Here is a 20,291-nt window from a genome sequence, read left to right as displayed (position 1 = left end):
AAGGCTGGGTCTGCCTCCTCCTGGGGCAGTGCTTGCATTTTCACCACCTGATCCCTAAAAGGGGTCGTGGGAACCTTGGGCACATAGCCCAGTCAGGGTCTCAGGATCATGTGAGAGTAACCCGGACCGAACTCCAGGCACGATTCGCTAACAGAGAACACCTGCAGATCCCCTACCCTTTTGATGGAAGTGAGCGCAGTCAGGAGGGCAGTCTTCAAAGAGAGTGCCTTAAGCTCAGCTGACTCCAAGGGCTCAAAGGGAGCTCCCTGTAGACCCTGAAGGACTACAGAGAGGTCCCACGAGGGGACGAGGCACGGTCTGGAGGGATTCAACCTCCTAGCACCTCTCGGGAACCTGATGATCAAGTCGTGCTTCCCCAAGTACTTACCATCTACTGCATCGTGATGAGCCGAAATAGCAGCTACATACAACTTCAGGGTGGAGGGGGACAGCCGCCCCTGCAGCCTCTCCTGCAGGAAGGAAAGCACCGATCCGACTGCGCATCTCTGGGGGTCATCGCATCGGGAAGAACACCACTTAGCGAACAGACACCACTTCAAGGCATACAGGCACCTCGTAAAGGGTGCCCTAGCCTGAGTGATCGTGTCTACCATCACGGGTTGTAGGCCACTTAGGTCTTCCACGTCCCATCCAAGGTCCAGATGTGGAGATTCCTGAGGTCTGGTCATGGGTGCCAGATGGTGCCCCTTCCCTGAGAAAGAAGGTCCTTCCTCAGGGGAATTCACCGGGGGGGCTGTCGCGAGGAGCTTGAGATCTGAGAACCATGTCTGGGTGTGCCAGAAGGGTGCTACTAGGATGATCTGCTCCTCGTCCTCCCTGACCATGGTTAGGTAAGTGTAGCTAGTCTTAAATAATAGTAATAATAATAACAAATTATAGTATTTATGAAAAAATAAATACTAGCTGAAACACATCTTGAAATTTTAACTTAAACTGCAACTGTAGATATAAAATGAGGTCTAATAGATTCTACCTTTACTTTATTTTGTATGAAACTATAAAATTTTGTCAAAATATAACAGTTAATTTTACTCATGTAAAATCGTGAAACAATTTTGTAAAGGTGATGATGTATAATGAATAAAAAAATTGCACATAGCACAGTGTTGCTCTTTGCCTCCTCAGTGCTGTTTGGCATGTCAGGGCTGCCTACTGTTTGAGAGGTTCAATTTGACTTCCTCCGTAATGCTTTAGACTAGAAAAGTCTCACTAGAATTGAAATTGGTCACATCAGTTTTGAGGTCTGCGCTCCGCAATATCGAAGGAAGCCCGGTTGTTGCACGCGTGCACCAAAGATAAGAGTAGATCATGATCACGAGCTGGTTCTGTTACACTCATGCGAAAGTGCAGATGAGAAGCTTTTAGCTGATTGCAAGATTATCATTAAATCTGCCTCGGCAGTCCTAAATAGGCTATCACTTGGGCGGCCGCTGAAATATCTTCAATGGGAGAACCATGGCATTGTTCTTTCCCTGCTGTCCCAGTCAGAATAGACCTGCGACCCACTTTTGGGTCACGACCCACCAGTTGAGAAACACTGCTTTAACTCACACACACACTCACTTATGTCAGACCCCCTCGCCTCACTTCTCTCTGATATTTTCTCTGCTGCATGTGTGTGTGTGTGTGGCGCAAGGTGACGAGTCTGACAGGCAGTCGAGGAGGAAAGGAGATGCGCACGCGCAGGTGAGATTCTCTGTCCGGTTGCATTTTTTTTCTCAATACCATAGAGAAGCAAATGTACATGGTATGAAAACCGTCAATTTTCATACCGTGGTATACCGTGAAACCAGTATACTGCTGCAACCCTACCATCAAACAAGACGTTAAAATAACGCAAACGGATGGCTTCAATGAAAGCATATACCATCGGTGAACAACCTTGTAGCTCACGGTAAGTCTGTCTTTTAAGGTTTATAAGTTATCATTGAAAATCAATCCATTTTTACTTCCGGAACCAGACTGTTGCACTCTATAGTCTGGTGAAACCACAGGGACATATGATAAACTAGACAATAGGTGTTGCTGCAGTGGTGTGGGGTGTAAAGACAATGTGAATGTGTAGTGTTCTTTTGATACCAGTTCGATACCACCATTTGTCCCACTCTTTTTCCCATCCGATTTTCTGTTTCCACTCTTAATATTTCCTTTAAGACTTCTTAAAATAATAGATAAAAATTAATATAAATGTTGATTTCATCGCAGTGGTCATGGTGAATGTCGAGGAGTGCAGAGAAGGGTTTGATCTGGAGGCGGGGTCTGTCAATCGCATTCGTTCCCGTGGCTCTGCATTTGCTTGTGTGTAGATTACATCACAGTATTTCTATAGTAATATTGTAGTAACCATGTTTTTTGGCAGAAAACATAGTTTTAATGCAATTTACCATGGTGTTACTATAGTAATATGGTGGTAATATAGTAACCAATGTTAATTTTGTGGTTACTGTATATTTACAACAAAATACCATGGAGAAACTGGGTACTGTAGTAAAACCAAGGTTATTTTTTCTAAGGTAATGTTAGGTTTAGGGGTAGGGGTAGGGGTCAAAGTAGTGTGTCTGTGTGACACCAGGGTGCAAATAGCATCTGTCTATTAAAACAAAAATGTAACAGGTAGATAAATATATGGTGACAATAATTTCATTTACAATATACTTTCCAATATTTATAGATTTGAGTACAGTATGAGTGGAATTTAAGTTGTTAATATCTGAAAATATTTTCCTGTTCCCATCCACCCAAAATATGTAGCAATTGGTCACGTTTGAGCAAATAAGCGTTTGGCATCACTGACGTAAAACGTGTCGTATCGCTTCTTGAGGATGCCATTTTTAATGTTTAAATGAGTATGGGATTTGACGGTTACAGCCGCTGTGGCTGACAGAGATGAAGATCATTAAATAAAAAAATTACATTTGGGACTGTTCCTCACAATAATTACGTAAGTTTTATTCATTTTAACATTTTCAAGTTTAGTCTTGGTTAAAGTGATGAAATCCTTTAAAACAAGCATAATACGACACCAGAAATCTTACAGAAAAAAAAAATATCATTGCAAATTAGGTAAATGCATTAACTGCATTAAATAAATGTGATGGCATTGAACATTGATTATAAATACAACAAAATTAACCGATAACTTCATGAAATCAATATTCATGGTTTCAGTATAGATTCGTCAACATTTGAGCATCTCTAAAGTTGTTCATACATAAAATGATTTATGTTTTAGTTGCTGTCAATATGTCAATATTGTATTCTTTACCACTCTTTATGTAAGAATGTCTACGGATACTCATGAGATCACGTTGGATTATGTCATATATTGCAAAGTCTCTTTTGTCAGCAACTTTATTTGTAGATTGCTGAAATAAGAACAAGAGCTCTTTGTGCATTTGTAATAGACTGAAGAAGGATACAACTCATAAAGCCACAGTATGCAATAGACTGGCATGTCTTAAGGTCAATATTAGGTCAAAAATGGCAAAAAAGAAACAGCTTTCTCTTGAAACTTCTCAGTCAATCATTGTTTTGAGGAATGAAGGCTATACAATGCTTGAAATTGCCAAAAAACTGAAGATTTCATACAAAGGTGTACACTACAGTCTTCAAAGACAAAGGACAACTGGCTCTGACAAGGACAGAAAGAGATGTCCAAGGCCAGATGTACAACTAAACAAGAGGATAAGTACATCAGAGTCTCTTGTTTGAGAAATAGACGCCTCACATGTCCTCAGCTGACAGCTTCATTGAATTCTACACAATCAACACCAGTTTCATGTACTACAGTAAAGAGAAGACTCGGGGGTGCAGGCCTTATGGGAAGAATTGCAAAGAAAAAGCCACTTTTGAAACAGAAAAACAAAAAGAAAAGGTTAGAGTAGGCAAAGAAACACAGACATTGGACAACAGATAATTGGAAAAGAGTGTTATGGATCTTAACCCCATTGAGCTTTTGTGGGATCAGCTAGACTGTAAGGTGTGTGAGAAGTGTACGACAAGACAGCCACATCTATGGCAAGTGCTACAGGAAGTGTGGGGTGAAATGTCACCTGAGTATCTGGACAAACTAACAGCTAGAATGCCAAAGATCTGCAAAGCTGTCATTGCTGCACATGGAGGATTTTTTGATGAGATCTCTGAAGTAGTTTAAGTAGTTTTTTTTTTTCAAATTGTAATAGTAATTTTTCATGTTATTAATGTCTTGACTATACATTGTGATCAGTTGAATGCCACTTTGGTGAATAAAAGTATCAATTTCTTTCCATAAGAGCAAAATCTGTACATTATTCCAAACTTTTGGTGCCAGAGTATATTCAAACCAGTCTGCCCATTCTCTGTTGACCTCTCAACAGAAAAAGAAATTACTGTTAATTTGACCTCATCATGGCTGTCACTCACACACACAAACACAACCCAGCAATGATGCAATATTTGTGTCTCAAACCCATGAGACTTGTTATCATTTCTCAATTTCATTGGAGAGACTCTCAAAGGAGTCTGACCAATCAAAGGTGTTAATATCAGTGCTCACTTTTAGTATGTATTATTATGCCTTCATTAGCTGTATCCTGCTACACTAGTATCACACCTCACCCCATAGCTCATAATGTCCCACAGAGCTGAACCTTTCCTCATTTGGAAGACAGACACTGACAAACTTTTGCCAGTCTTTAACCTTTTTTTTTCTTTTTGCTTCAAATCACAGACCATGAGAGCAATAATGGATGAGTCCTTAATACATAATAAAAATTAATGAAGTTAAACAATAGCAAACACTCAAAATGTGATTTATACCATATAAATATAGTATATAAGTACATGTGAATAAAACATTTGATAATACATGACAAATTGATACATGTTTTTGAGGACTGGCAAAGCTTGCCTTTTAGTATATGGGTGATAGTGAGAAAGCCTGGGTAGCCTTGGATAACGCTAGATAAAATAACTGCATCAATGTAACAAAACTGTCTCGATAAATCTCATCTTAGTGAAAATGTCCTGATGTTGTTTATAAATGTATGTATTTAGCCTACATATTTTTCCCTGAAAAAGATCACCATTCCAAAATCTTGTCTGCATAGTTGTCACTGTATGCATGTCTATGTCTATGCTGTATACTGTATTTTTGTTTTTGCTTTTTTTTAATGGGGGGATTTTTGTTTAAAAATGGAAAAAGTCTGCTTTCGACTGTAACATGACACATTTTATGAGTGTTTATGTATGAACCCGAAGAGTTTCGGGTTTGCCTTTTTAGTCTTTTGCTGATGTCTGACACCACATGAACCTGAGGAAAGCTGAATTTAGCCAACACATTACTAAGCTGGAAATCATATAGTATTTACTCAAATCCATCAGCAACTTTGATTGTTAGAAAGATCACAGAAAAACAAAATGACTGAAAATGAATAAACAGAAGACAACAACAGAGAATTCACAAGATCTTCACAATATCACAATAATCTTCTAAACTTGATGACTGGGTTAAAACTAATAAGACAATCTTTGTCTTTACACGTTGAGACCTATAAAATAATATAGAATATTGTCTGTCTAAGAGCTTCTAAATGTGATCCTAAATATACGGTTTGAAATTCACATATCAAAAGAACATCAAAGTGAACCTTGAGGCTTATTACAGAACTGGGTTTTATACCTGATTTGCAGTCAGTGCTGTTGGACACCTTTTTTCATGTGTAACATCATAGACCCTGTAGTTAATCATACAATACCTGAACTGTTATATGTGGAGTATTTGAACGCAGTGTTTAATCCTTTGATATATGCTTTATTTTACAGCTGGTTCAGAGAAAAAACAAAAATTCTATACAACAAACTGTACAAACTGCGCCAATAGGCCTATTAATGAAATCTAGAGGCACATTTTAATTATATTTAATGTACAGTGCCATTTCTTATAATCATTCTCATAATCAATCATGTTCCTTGCATATACACATTCTCATTCTCTGTATTTGTAAGTGTCACGTTCTGTCTCCCTCATGTTTTCCTCTAATTCTTATTTTGAAGTTTCCTCCTGGACTACATCTCCCACAATGCACTACCTTCATCACTACCAGCTGTTCCTCATCATCCTCACCTGTCTGTCATCCCTTCATTAGTTCCTTTTGGTCACCTGTTTCCTCCTGCCCCTCCATCTTTAGGCGCCAGGAGTCGCCTTGTTAAGGAGGGGGGTGGGGGGGGTAATGTCACGTTCTGTCTCCCTCATGTTTTCCTCTGACTCTTATTTTGAAATTTCCTCCCGGACTACATCTCCCACAATGCACTACCTTCATCACTACCAGCTGTTCCTCATCATCCTCACCTGTCTTTCATCCCCTCATTAGTTCCTTTGTGTATAAATACCTTCCAGTTTTGTTCATTGTTTGTCAGTTCTTGTCTGTGTAATACTTGTGATAGTTTGTTTATTTGATTTATGGTACTCCACGGTGTTCTACCATCTTCATTAAAGCCTGCAAATAGATACATTGCCTTTCTCGCCTCCGTCTCTACCACTAGTCGTGACAGATTAGATTGACATTAATTGTCTGCATGTGTCAATAACATTCCCAATATTTAGGTCAGGCTGTTCTTTTTGAACCTGACACATTACTTTCTTAACTATCATGTGCATTTTAACATGCAGCTTGCCTTTTCTGTCCCTTTTTATGAAACAATGCAACTGTTACTGTTATTTATTTTGCTTTCAAAATTCCATATGGCCAATTCTTTCAAAGATTTCTCAGAAAGAGAATTTAATGCTGCTTGAGCAACAAACCTGTGTCCTCATATCAATGATGTCTAAGAAACAACTGATACAGTACATGAAATAAAACAACTTTTCCTTATGTGCTTTTGTTCTCCAGAATAAATTATACCAACTCTCTGTTCCCATGTCTATCTGTCAGTGGATTACCAGCTTTCTGATGGACAGGCAGCAGCTTGTGAGACAGGGGAAACTCCCTTCTAGCACCTGTACAATCAGCACTGGTTCCACCCAGGGATGTGTGCTCTCCCCACTACTCTTCTCCCTCTACACCAATGACTGCATCGCCAAGGACCCCTCTGTCAAGCTCCTGAAGTTTGCAGACGACACCACTGTCATCGGCCTCATCCGAGATGAGTCCGCATTCAGAAGAGAGGTTGAACAGCTGGCTGTCTGGTGCAGTCAAAACAACCTTGAGCTGAACATGCTCAAAATGGTGGAGATTATTGTAGACTTCAGGAGAAACACCCCAACATTGACTCCTCACCATTCTAAACAGCACTGTGGCAGCAGTGGTGTCATTCAGGTTCCTGGGCACTACCATCTCACAGGATCTGAAGTGAGAGACCCACATTGACTCCATTGTGGAAAAAGGCTCAGCAGAGGTTGTGCTTCAGCAGAGGTTGTGCTTCACCATCTGAGGAAATTCAACCTGCCACAGGCGCTGCTGATACAGTTTTACTCGGCAGTCATCGAGTCTGTCCTCTGCACTTCGGTAACTGTCTGGTTTGGTTCAGCTATGAAATCGGACATCAGAAGACTACAAAGGACAGTTTGGACTGCTGAGAGGATTATTGGTTGCCCCCCCCCACCCCCCCCAAGAACTACTCACTTCCAGAGTGAGGAAAAAGGCTGGGAAAAGTCACTCTGGACCCCACTCACCCTGCCCATTACCTTTTTGAACTGTTGCCTTCTGGCTGACGCTTCAGAGCTCTGAGGACCAGAACTGTCAGGTACATTAACTTTTTTTTTTTTTTTTTTTTTTTTTATATCCAACGCATCCAACCTCTTCTGCCACTTCATTCCTCTGGAGGAAAAAAAAAATTTGCACTGTACATAAGATTGTATTAGATTTGCACTACCCATGTGTATAATTCTAATCTTTATTATCTATGCCTTGCTGCTGTCTTTCTATTGTTGTACACTAGAAGCTCCTGTCACCAAGACAAATTCCTTGTATGTGTAAGCATACTTGCCAATAAAGTTCATTCTGATTCCATGGTTAAACAGAGGCCTTCTCTTCTGATAATGTGCAAACCTAAAATATTTAAATATCATAACAGATAACATTCATTTAAAAGAGACATTGGGAACTGCCTCCTACACTCTGCAATACAACATCTCTGCAAAAAAAATGGCCCTTATGGGGCCAAAAAACCCATCTGTGATGTAGCATGCTACTTTTATGCCTCTCATCTGCACTAGAATACCATTTTTAAAGTCTAAAACACTGCATACTTTGGAAAATGATGTTTGAGAACTGAGTTTTCAAATTTAAAAGGATTAGTGTGGGCATAGCCTAATATGAAAGAAACAAATGTTCTGCTTCTAGTAAATATGTCCCATTTTGCTGCACAGCTCATCAAAAATTACAATAACAATTTTGAGTTGTCACCAAATTGTATTTAGTCCAGACTTTGCAATGCTGTTTCAGTGACTGAATAAACATCGGCATATTTTCCTTGCCATAAGCAATAAACATCTGTTCCAGGCCAGGCAGGAGACAACCAGAAGTTTTAAAATCAAATTCCAACATACTTTTAGTATTAAAGGAATGTTCCAGGTTCAAAACAAGTTAAGCTCAATCGGCAGCATTTGTGGCATAGTGTTGATTACCACAAAGTAATTGCAACCGATTTCCTCCCTCCTCTTAAGAGCAAAAATTTATGTTAAAGTGAGACACATAATGGAAGTGAATGGGGCCAGTTCTTGGAGGGTTTAAGGCAGAAATGTGATGCTTACTTTATAAAAGAACTAACATTAAATCTTCTGTTAAAACTAATGATTTGAGTTTAAAAATTGTTTAAATCGTTGTTTTTGCAGCGGACTTATACCAGAATTTAAATTCGATGTCGACAAAAGTTGTAATATAAATATCTTTACATAGAAAGGGGTGGTAAGCTATTTTTATCACACTAAAATCATGTTATCACACATTGTTCACGTATTGTGGCTGTACTTTTAAAACGGTGAGTATTCAAATGTTATGGATTGTCCCCCATTCACTTCCATTGTAACTGCCTTTCTGAAATCTAGATTTGTGCTTTAAAGAAAAGGAGGGAAAAGTCTAAATACATTTTTGTGGTAATCAGTGTTATGCCACAAATGCTGTCGACTGAGCTTAACTTGTAATAAATCGGAATATCCATTTAATGTATTTGAATTGGACTGCAAGTATAGCATATTAACATGCAATTACACTACACAAAAATAATAACATTTAGAAAAGATTGCAGAGTATGTATGTTTATTTTAGATGCCGCTCTAATAGGGTCCTTTCACATCTGCAAAGGGCCAGTAAATTGGGATTGATGAGGGTCTTGCAGACCCATCATTGATTTTTTTCCACTAGAGGAACATTGAGATTAATCATATTAATCAAAATATATTAAGCCACACAGCCCTTCAACTTACACTCAAACACATGTCAGTTTGATCACTGCGGAAAAAAATGAAAGGGTACATTGATGGTGACTAAGTGGTACTTTGATGTTCTTCTTTGATAAAATGTAGTACTTTGCCTGAAAAGTTTTAGAACCGCTGAGTTATCAACGAGCACTAATAACATTTTGCCACTTATGGATCTCTGGGTCAGAAAAGAATGATTAAGGGGATGATCAGGGATGTCAGGTGGACTTTATTTATAGATTGCTGAGGCAGGAATGGATGAGGACATAAAGGAATCAAATACAATCAAGGTAAAATTCTGAGATTGGTGCTGACAAGTATCATAGCAATATATGACAGATGAGATAATTCATAATGATAGAATTTCATGTCAGTAACTGTTACAATGACTTTCAAATACATATATTTGGCAAGGACCAGTATGATATCACATTTACAACAGTATTGCTCTTGAAGAATTGGTCTGAAAATCCTCCAGGGAAAAAAATGACTCTGAATGCTTGTCTTAACCAGCTGTGAAAGAAGGCATACACTATGGGATTACAAGTGGAATTATAATACCCAACCCAAAGGAACAAATCAAACAACAGTGGTGGTACAGAGTAGCCAATGAACGGATCGATACAATTGCAAAGAAAAAAGGCAATCCAGAAAGACAGAAACACTCCCATAATGATTGCTAAAGTCTTCTTTAATTGACTATTAGTGCTCTGGATGGCTTGCACCTGTCTTTGAGCAACATGTAATACATTTTCAGGTACACACAGAGCATTACAAAAGCAGATATATAAAAACAGATCAATGACATTATTGTAGCTGCCTCTTTATTATGAATCAAAATGCAACTTCCTTCACAATCTATATTTTCATAGTAAAAATCTTCAGTGCCTAGAATATTAAGCTTCAGAAATATCATGTCAATCCCCAAAGCAGCTGAAACAGTCCAGCAAATAATAATCATGACCAGAGTTGCAGTTGATGTCATTTTACTATGATATCGTAAAGGATGACATATGGCATAATATCTCTCTAAAGAAATGATTCAGAATTGAAGCTGTGCACAATGTCACATCCAGACTGCTGTGTATTTTACAAAACAAATCACCCAGATACCAGCATCTCTCAACTGAGCGCAGCATACTGGGAGGCATCACAACTCCTCATACAAGCAGGTCAACTACAGCCAGAGACAGGATGAGGTAGCTGGTTGGTGTGTGCAGCTGCTTGAAATGAATGACAGTTATGATCATCAGAAAGTTTCCTATAATTATGACAGGTGAAGAGACACTGAAAAGATTGCAGAGAAATATTTGAGTTTCCAAACAATAGACAAGCTTCTGACAAGAGCTGTTGCTAAACACAAAACAAAGAAAAGGCTTTTCCAGGATTCCATTTTGGCTGATGTTGATTTGGGTGTCCATTTACACAATTCAAAGGTGATTCCATGCTACAAAGTTAATTGCATTAACAGGGTGCGAGACACTGTGGCTTGAAGGGTCGGTGATGATCTGGGGGTCTTCAGCAAGGCTGGAATCGGGCAGATTCGTCTTTGTGAAGGATGCATGAATCAAACCACGTACAAGGTTATGCTGGAAGAAAACTTGCTTCCTTCTGCTCTGACAATGTTCCCCAACTCTGAGGATTGGTTTTTCCAGTAGGACAATACTCCATGCCACACAGCCAGGTCAATCAAGGTGTGGATGGAGGACCACCGGATCAAGACCCTGTCATGACCATTCCAATCTCCAGACCTGAACCCCATTGAAAACCTCTGGAATGTGATCAAGATGAAGATGGATGGCCACAAGCCATCAAACAAAGCCAAGCTGCTTGAATTTTTGTGCCAGGATGTGGTATAGGACAGAAGACCACATAGCATGCATTATATTAATACATTCTACATATATTTATGGATTAAAATATCATTTTGAAATGTACTGATTTAATATCTTAATTTCATGTTATGGGGTGGAGTTCATCTTACTATAATACACTTCAAAATATGAATACAGATTATGATATTTCTTTTCTGCTCCATGCTGTTGAAGACAGCTAAATGATGTCACTTCTGGTTAAATACGTCACATATGGGTGGAACCAAAATTTTTATGGGCTGAAAAATGGGGTTGAGTTCAGACTGAGGGACAAACTTTTATAGCCTGTTTTTTATCTTTCTCAGCAAAGGAAGATAAATAAATCTTTACATTAATGACAAAAAATTATAGACAGAAAATTATTTAATTCATTATAATGGACATATCAACATCTTGTAAAAAGATTTCAACATTTAATTTTAGTGAACCACCAGTTTATAAGGTCTGGGGGACCCTGATATATATCCCCCAGTATACTCTGTGTGCTATGATTGTTCATTTGAATGAACAATCCGACCGAACTGATTCGCTAAAATGAATCAGACCACCCATCCATCCATACCCGCTTAAGCCTAAAGTATACTTCGGTCAGACGCAAATGCTAGGCTTCTGCGTAGAGGATGTGTAATCGTCATCAGCAGATTGCTCGAGCACTGAACAGGTGCTGACCGATTTTTCTAACTGCGCATACTCTGACAGAGCAGTGTGCCATTGCGCCTGGAATTATTTGCACTAATTAATGGGTCCACAAGGTGGCAACACTCGTGGTTAAGCCATTGCTGCCACACACAAAAAAATGCTTTATGAAGATGCAATCACCGCTAAACATCAGGAGACAAAGGTAAAAACAACAACAGTGGGGGGTCTGGGTAGCTCAGTGGTAAAATACGCTGGCTACCACCCCTGGAGTTCGCATCCAGGGCACGCTGAGTGACTCCAGCCAGGTCTCCTAAGCAACCAAATTGGCCCGGTTGCAAGGGAGGGTAGAGTCACATGGGGTAACCTCCTCGTGATCACTATAATGTGGTTAATTCTCGGTGGGGCGTGTGGTGAGTTGAGCGTGGATGCCGCGGTGGATAGCGTGAAGCCTCCACACGCACTATGTCTCCGTGGCAATGCATTCAACAAGCCATGTGATAAGATGTGCAGGTTGACGGTCTCAGATGCGGAGGCAACTGGGATTCGTCCTCCGCCACCCGGACTGAGGCAAATCACTACGCGACCACGAGGACTTAAAAAGCACATTGGGAATTGGGCATAAACACAACAGTGGATGTGTACGTTAAGAGCGCATGTGTGAGGAGGTCAGGAGATACCTGCATTTGTATAACTTGAGTCTGAAATAATATAAAGATAGCGTTATGGGTCCGAACTCCTTAAGATAAATAGTCCAGGATCTCATAGCAGTCGTAGCGCATGTGGCAACCACCTGTGTATGTGCGCACAGTCAAATGAAGCATACTTTGAAAGGCTGAGCATTCAGCTGTAAGCAGACGCTAAGCATTCGCATAAAAAATGAAGCTGGCCTGTACTTTAGGCTTTAGGGTCGTGGAGGTTGCTGGAGCCTATCCCAGCTACCTTGGGTCAAAGGCAATGAAACTCCATCCAATGCTTCAAATTAGAGAGAAGGCGTTTGCTGTGGAGCACATTTAAAGGAATAGTTCACCCAAAAATGAAAATTCTCTCATCATTTACTCACCCTCATGCCATCCCAGATGTGTATGACTTTCTTTCTTCAGTTGAACACAAACAGAATTTTTTAGAAAAATATCTCAGCTCTGTAGGTCCATACAGTGCAAGTGAATGGTGACCAGATATTTGTAGCTCCAGAAAATCACATAAAGGGAACAGAAGTAATCCATAGGACTCCAGTGTTTACACCCATATCTTCAGAAGCAATATAATAGGTGTTAGTGAGAAACAGAACAATATTATGTCCTTTTTTACTCTAAATCGCCCCTTTAGCTTTCACTTTCAGATGTGAAAGTGAAACTAAACAGGCACCACATGTGTCTTTCAGATGTAAAAGTGAAAGTAAAAGTGGAGAATTAGAGTGGAAAAAAATACATAATTTTATATCTGTTTCTCAACCACACCTATTATATTGCTTCTGAAGATATGGATTTAAACACTCAAGTGTTATGGATTTCTTCTATGTTTCCTAAATTGAGAATGCAACATATACTTGCTGTGTTAACAAAAACATTTTCAAGGCAAGTTAGTCCACTTGACAGCCATCTTAGGAACACTCTCGGGCAGCCAATTTCCATGTATACAAGCAGCATACAGTTCTTATCTACTCGAATGGGGAAAGATCAAAATCTCCAAAATGGTTGGTCAAGATTACAATCAAATAACAAATTTCAAATCAGCAGTGAATTCTGACAACAATGATATCATAAATTGTGTTTCTTTACCTCAGATCACATATAAAACACACTATTTTTCTGATCGGTCCAGCTAATGTGCATACACATTCTTTAGTTGACTGACAGGCATTGACTGAATCTTAAAAGGTGATTGGCTCTTTAACTTGTAATGCGAGACTTCATTTTCTACACCAGCCATATTGGGCGTTCCAATTTCTACCATTCATTTTAATATAAGTGGTCTGTTTCAGGTTAAACAGTCTCTGGTGTTATGAATTGCAGTTTCACATTAGTTGTATGGGCCATCCCAAAGATGTTTTTGCCTCTACAGCAACTGAAGCTACAAAAGCAACAAAGATAACCATATCCCATCATGCCATTTTATTAGACTGCATTCATTTGTTTCTGAAACTCACAGTCCAAGAGAACTGAGGCAATTTATCCTGAGGAAATTAATGTTTAATATTTTTATGATTCATACATTTGTTGAAATTGTGTTATCAAATGCAAAACTATTTTTGTGCTTAACAATCAAAATGAATCAAAATCAAAATGAGTCTATAGGTTCCTTGGAAGGTTTGAAGAACCTTAAATAATTTAAAATTAAAATTAAATTATAGACCTGAGCTTAGAATGAGTTTCAGAAGCTTTATCTTTGATAATGATAAGGTGAGACAATAAAAGTGTGTCTATAAAGGGGACATTTTACTCTTGCCAACTCATTATACAGTACAAATGCCATTTTTGTACTAACATTGTATTAAATATATTTACCATACATGTGACTATGTCTTTTTAAATCTTATATTTTATGTACCGTACACATAATACACAATACCCACAAAATATACTGGACATTCAGTAATTAAGCAATACACAAATACTACACAGTGTTCTGAACAGTTTCAACTTTATTGATTATATGAGTATGTTGTGTTAATGTAAATTGTTCTATAGAACCTTTATTTACCCTTATAATTTTTACACAGGTACGAGGTTGTATTATTTAAGTCATAATACCTACATCCTGATCTCAAATGAAAATGTGGCAATTTAAGTTCACAAACATTGCATGTTTAATTTGGTTTGGCTTCATGGTTATTGTGCAGATCTCTGTCTGTATGGACACATGCATATTATCCAGGAATGTTTTGCTCTTATTTACATACACAATATTTACACAGTTACAGTAGGTCATTCCTAATTACTATGCCTTGCCATCAAGTCCAATTGTGAAGAATTAACTTGAAATATTTTGGCCAAAAGAATGATTCTCAGAGCTTTTCTAAACCATCTATAAAAAAATGCATACACAAAGGGATTACAAAGAGAATTCAAATATCCAATCCATAAAAAAATGTCAAATAAGGCTGGTGGTATTGTGTGTTCAACAAATGGATTAATTAGATTAATGAAGAAAAAGGGAGAAATACTCACAAAAAATACCCCCATTATTATAGCTAGTGTTTTTGTGGCCTTCCCCTCTGTTTTAATTATAGACGTGCTGGTTTCCTTGCCTATTTTTGCTGCATGCTGTATAGATGTTGATTGTCTTCGTGCAACAAGGAGAATTTTGAGATATATGCAGATGCAGATTATAGCAGGAAGATAAAAAGCAAAAAATGAGGAAGTCATGCTCGCTGCGGCCGTTTGAAAGATGATACACGCTCCCTTACACACTACATTGTCGAAATAAAACTCCTCAGCACCAAGAATGTTGAGTTGTAGAAATATCATAGCAAATCCAACAAAGGCAGACAAAGCCCAGCTTAAGGAAATCATAATCAAGGTAATGGGAGGTGTGATTTTATTATGGTACTGCAGAGGGTGGCACACGGCATAATATCGATCTATAGAGATGAAAGATATGTGTAGGAGAGATGTGGTACATAACATAACATCGGCACTACTGTGTATTTTACAGAACACATCCCCCAAGTACCAGCAAGTCTCAACTGAGCGCATCATACTCGGGGGCATCACAAACCCCCCGATTAACAGGTCGGCCACAGCTAGAGATAAAATGAGGTAGTTGGTTGATGTGTGAAGCTGCTTGAAATGAATGATTGCTATGATGACCAGCAAGTTTCCACATACTGTCGTAAGTGCTATAGCACTGAAGAACAAATAGAGCAAAATCTGAATCTCTGATGCATAGACAAGCTTCTCGCACGAGTTGTTGAAGGATTCAAAGCAGAGAGCAGGCCCACTTTCAATTCTAGTTGAGTTGATTGGGTCCATCTCCTGATTGACTTATCAGAAATGGAATATGGTCTGTTAAAAACAACAACATTAGCACATTATAAACAGATTTTCACATCATAATCGTCATAACAGACGTAGGTATGATTATTTCACAAAGTGGAGTTCAAATTGAAAATCTGGAATTCAACATCTAATTTAAACTTGAAATGAACAGTGTTAGGCTTAAAGAAGCATTATGAACTAAATGAATAAGACATATTTAAACATATGTACTCTTTCTTGGTCACTAATTAAATAAGCAAATTTGTGACATTGACCATCATATCTCCTTTGAACAAAAAGTCAGATTTTCTTCACTTGCATTACACAAGATGCTCCTTGAAACATTTCCAGTGCACTGAGTTCATGCTGTCATTCAAGCATAATGGATGCATGCCAAATACTTAAAATTCTGAAATAAATTTGAAATGTTTTGATAGATTTAACTTTATCGATAATAATATTTGAAATTAAAATAACTGTATTAAAAGCATTTTCACAAGTAGTCTCAGACTTTTGGACCCCAGTGTACATATAGTAATAAATAATTATTAGATTTCAAATGCATACTCACACAAAAAACACATTATTCACCCTACAGCTTGTACAAGAAACATACCATTACACATTCTTGGTACTGTCCTGACCTGCCTACATCAAGTCAGACAAGCAGAATGCACATATTTATATCTCTCAGCCCTCCAGGGTTGCATCAGTACACTTCTACATTCATTATCAGTCAACAAGGACACTGGAGTAACTTTTCCCATGAGGTCTTCCTGGTTTTACAGAAACAAGTATTCAGTTAAAATAGCATGATGGGATATGGTTATGCTTTTATGACTGCAGTTACTACAAAGGTATAAAACTCTGGGACGGTACAGTATTAAGTGATAGTGGAGACAGTTGTAACGTTTTTCACATTTTGGGTTAAATCTCAGGAACAAAATAAACTACACCACCATTTTTTATTTTTGTCATTAAAAAAGAGGTACATGTGTCTGATAGGTATTCGTGTAACCAGTCCTGCTCTACCTGCTCCGAGTGGGATTCGAAGTCACAACGTAAGTCGCTAGTGCACCTCTTGAGGCCATGGGAGTGAGGTTTCCTCAAACCGCACAGCTATCACATACCAGCTGGCTCCCGTTACACTCGTACCAACAAAGTATTGTATTTCTACCATGTAAATATTTGAATATATTCTAAATAAAGTCAAGCAAATTAAATGTTACAGTTGACCCCGACTACAATAAATGACTTTAATATTGCATAATATTTTGTACCAGCATTTTAAGTTCTGTTTGAATTGGCACATGCATCACACACAGACATCAATTGCTTATTGTCAGGTGTTGCCTATCTTGACTCAGACATATCTTGAGAATCGTTTTGAGCACAATTTTCAGGAACGACACACCACTGTATTGTAAGTTATATACTTTTATATGCTTGGGTTGGCAAGAAACGATAAGCAAGAGATTAAACAACAGCTGATTACAATAGTGAACTGTTAGCCAACATACGAAAACAACATAGAATGGAGAGAAATGTTAGGGTAAATATTCAATCAGCTTTTTGTGACAATCATACATTGGTCTGCCATTAGTGATCCTTTTGTGTGCCCATTGCTTGGATGACAAACACTACTCATGAGGGTGAGAGTAGCTCTCATGGCACACAATAAAGAATGGCATATGATGGAATATAATATATATATATATATATATATATATATATATATATATATATATATATATATATATATATATATATATATACACACACACAGTACTGTGCAAACGTTTTAGGCACTTGTCTTCAAAAATAATGACATAAATAGTTTTCATTTATCACTTAGTGTCATACAAAGTCCAGTAAACATAAAAAAAGCTAAATCAATATTCGGTGTGACCACCTTTGCCTTTAAAACAGCACCAATTCTCCTAGGTACACCTGGACACAGTTTTTCTTGGTTGCTGGCAGATAGGATGTTCCAAGCTTCTTGGAGAATTCGCCACAGTTCTTCTATCTATTTAGGCTGTCTAAATTGCTTCTGTCTCTTTATGTAATCTCAGACTGACTCGATGTTCAGTGGGCGGCTTTGTGGGGGCCATGACATCTGTTGCAGGGCTCCCTGTTATTCTATTCTAATCATTTCTATTTGCAAAATTAATATTTGGGAGTCTAACATTTATATTTTCTATTGACACACTAAAGCTGAAGATATAAATAACCATCTTAAGACAAATGCTTTTGTGAAACATCTTATGTGCTTAAGACTTTTGCACAGTACTGTACAGTTGTGCTCAATAGTTTGCATACCCTGGCAGAAATTGTGAAATTTTGGCATTGATTTTGAAAATATGACTGATCATGCAAAAAAACTGTCTTTTATTTAAGGATAGTGGTCATATGAAGCTATTTATTATCACATAGTTGTTTGGATCCTTTTTAAATCATAATGATAACAGAAATCACCCAAATGGCCCTGATCAAAAGTTTACATACCCTTGAATGTTTGACCTTGTTACAGACACACAAGTTGACACACACAGGTTTAAATGGCAATTAAAGGTTAATTTCCCACACCTGTGGCTTTTTAAATTGCAATTAGTGTCTATGTATAAATAGTCAATGAGTTTGTTAGCTCTCACGTGGATGCACTGAGCAGGCTAGATACTGAGCCATGGGGAGCAGAAAAGAACTGTCAAAAGACCTGCGTAACAAGGTAATGGAACTTTATAAAGATGGAAAAGGATCTAAAAAGATATCCAAAGCCTTGAAAATGCCAGTCAGTACTGTTCAATCACTTATTAAGAAGTGGAAAATTCGGGGATCTCTTGATACCAAGCCAATGTCAGGTAGACCAAGAAAGATTTCAGCCACAACTGCCAGAAGAATTGTTCGGGATACAAAGAAAAGCCCACAGGTAACCTCAGGAGAAATACAGGTTGCTCTGGAAAAATATGGTGTGGTTGTTTCAAGGAGCACAATACGACGATACTTGAACAAAAATGAGCTGCATGGCCAAAATGCCAGAAAGAAGTGTTTACTGCGCCAATGCCACAAAAAAGCCGGTTACAATATGCCCGACAACACCTTGACACACCTCACAGCTTCTGGCACACTGTAATTTGGAGTGATGAGACCAAAATAGAGCTTTATTGTCACAACCATAAGTGCTATGTTTGGAGATGGGTCAACAAGGCCTATAGTGAAAAGAATACCATCCCCACTGTGAAGCATGGTGGTGGCTCACTGATGTTTTGGGGGTGTGTGAGCTCTAAAGGCACGGGAATCTTGTGAAAATTGATGGCAAGATGAATGCAGCATGTTATCAGAAAATACTGGCAGACAATTTGCATTCTTCTGCACGAAAGCTGCGCATGGGACGCTCTTCTCAATCTCACAGGACCTGAAGTGGGAGACCCACATTGACTCCATTGTGAAAAAGGCCCAGCAGAGGTTGTGCTTCCTTTGCCAGTTGAGGAAGTTCAACCTGCCACAGGCGCTGCTGATACAGTTCTACTCAGCAGTCATTGAGTCTGTCCTCTGCACTTGTATATCTGTCTGGTTTGGTTCAGCTACGAAATCGGATATCAGAAGACTACAAAGGACAATTCGGACTGCTGAGAGGATTATTGGTTGCCCTCTGCCCTCCCTTCAAGAACTATACACTTCCAGAGTGAGGAAAAAGGTTGGAAAAATCACTCTGGACACCACTCACCCAGCCCACCACCTTTTTGAACTGTTGCCTTCTGGCCGACACTTCAGAGCTCTGAGCACCAGGACCGTCAGGCACAGGAACAGTTTTTTCCCTCAGGCTATCCATCTCATGAACAGTTAAAACTGCCCCATTGAGTAATAATTAATGTGCAATACACAGCTTAGTCTTTTTATATTTATCCAACACATCCTACCTCTTCTGCCATTACATTCCCTTGCACTGTATATAACCGATTTGTATTTAGATTTGCACTACGTATGTGTATGTGTGTATGTATGTATGTGTGTGTATGTATATGTGTGTATGTATATATATATATATATATATATATATATATATATATATATATATGTATGTATATGTGTATGTATATATATATATACATATGTATGTGTATGTATATATCATATATATATATATATATATATATATATATATATATATATATATATATATATATATATATATATATATATATATATATATATATATATGTGTGTGTGTGTGTGTGTGTGTGTGTGTGTGTGTGTGTGTGTATATGTAAAAGTCTTGTTGCTGTTTTGTATTGTTGTGTACTGGAAGCTCCTGTCACCATGACAAATTCCTTGTATGTGTAAGCATACTTGGCAATAAAGCTCATTCTGATTCTGATTCTTGGA

General features: G+C 38.3%; 1 protein-coding gene and 1 pseudogene across 1 annotated transcript; both read right to left on the bottom strand.

Annotated features, from left to right (window-relative positions):
* Window positions 1-9,950: 9,950 nt before the first annotated feature.
* LOC127415697 (trace amine-associated receptor 1-like) lies at window positions 9,951-10,839 on the bottom strand (annotated as a pseudogene).
* A 4,022-nt stretch (window positions 10,840-14,861) lies between these two features.
* Window positions 14,862-15,902, bottom strand: taar10 (trace amine-associated receptor 10). Its single transcript, XM_051654354.1, has 2 exons — window positions 15,584-15,902; window positions 14,862-15,511 (listed from the first exon to the last, which is right to left on the bottom strand). The coding sequence occupies exons 1-2, from the start codon at window positions 15,900-15,902 to the stop codon at window positions 14,862-14,864; spliced, it is 969 nt and encodes a 322-aa protein (XP_051510314.1).
* Window positions 15,903-20,291: the final 4,389 nt, after the last annotated feature.

This window comes from Myxocyprinus asiaticus, chromosome 25 (genome assembly GCF_019703515.2).
Source record: "Myxocyprinus asiaticus isolate MX2 ecotype Aquarium Trade chromosome 25, UBuf_Myxa_2, whole genome shotgun sequence".
NCBI lineage: Eukaryota > Metazoa > Chordata > Actinopteri > Cypriniformes > Catostomidae > Myxocyprinus > Myxocyprinus asiaticus.
Note: the sequence above shows the minus strand (reverse complement) of the source record. Positions and strands in the feature narration are given on the sequence as shown.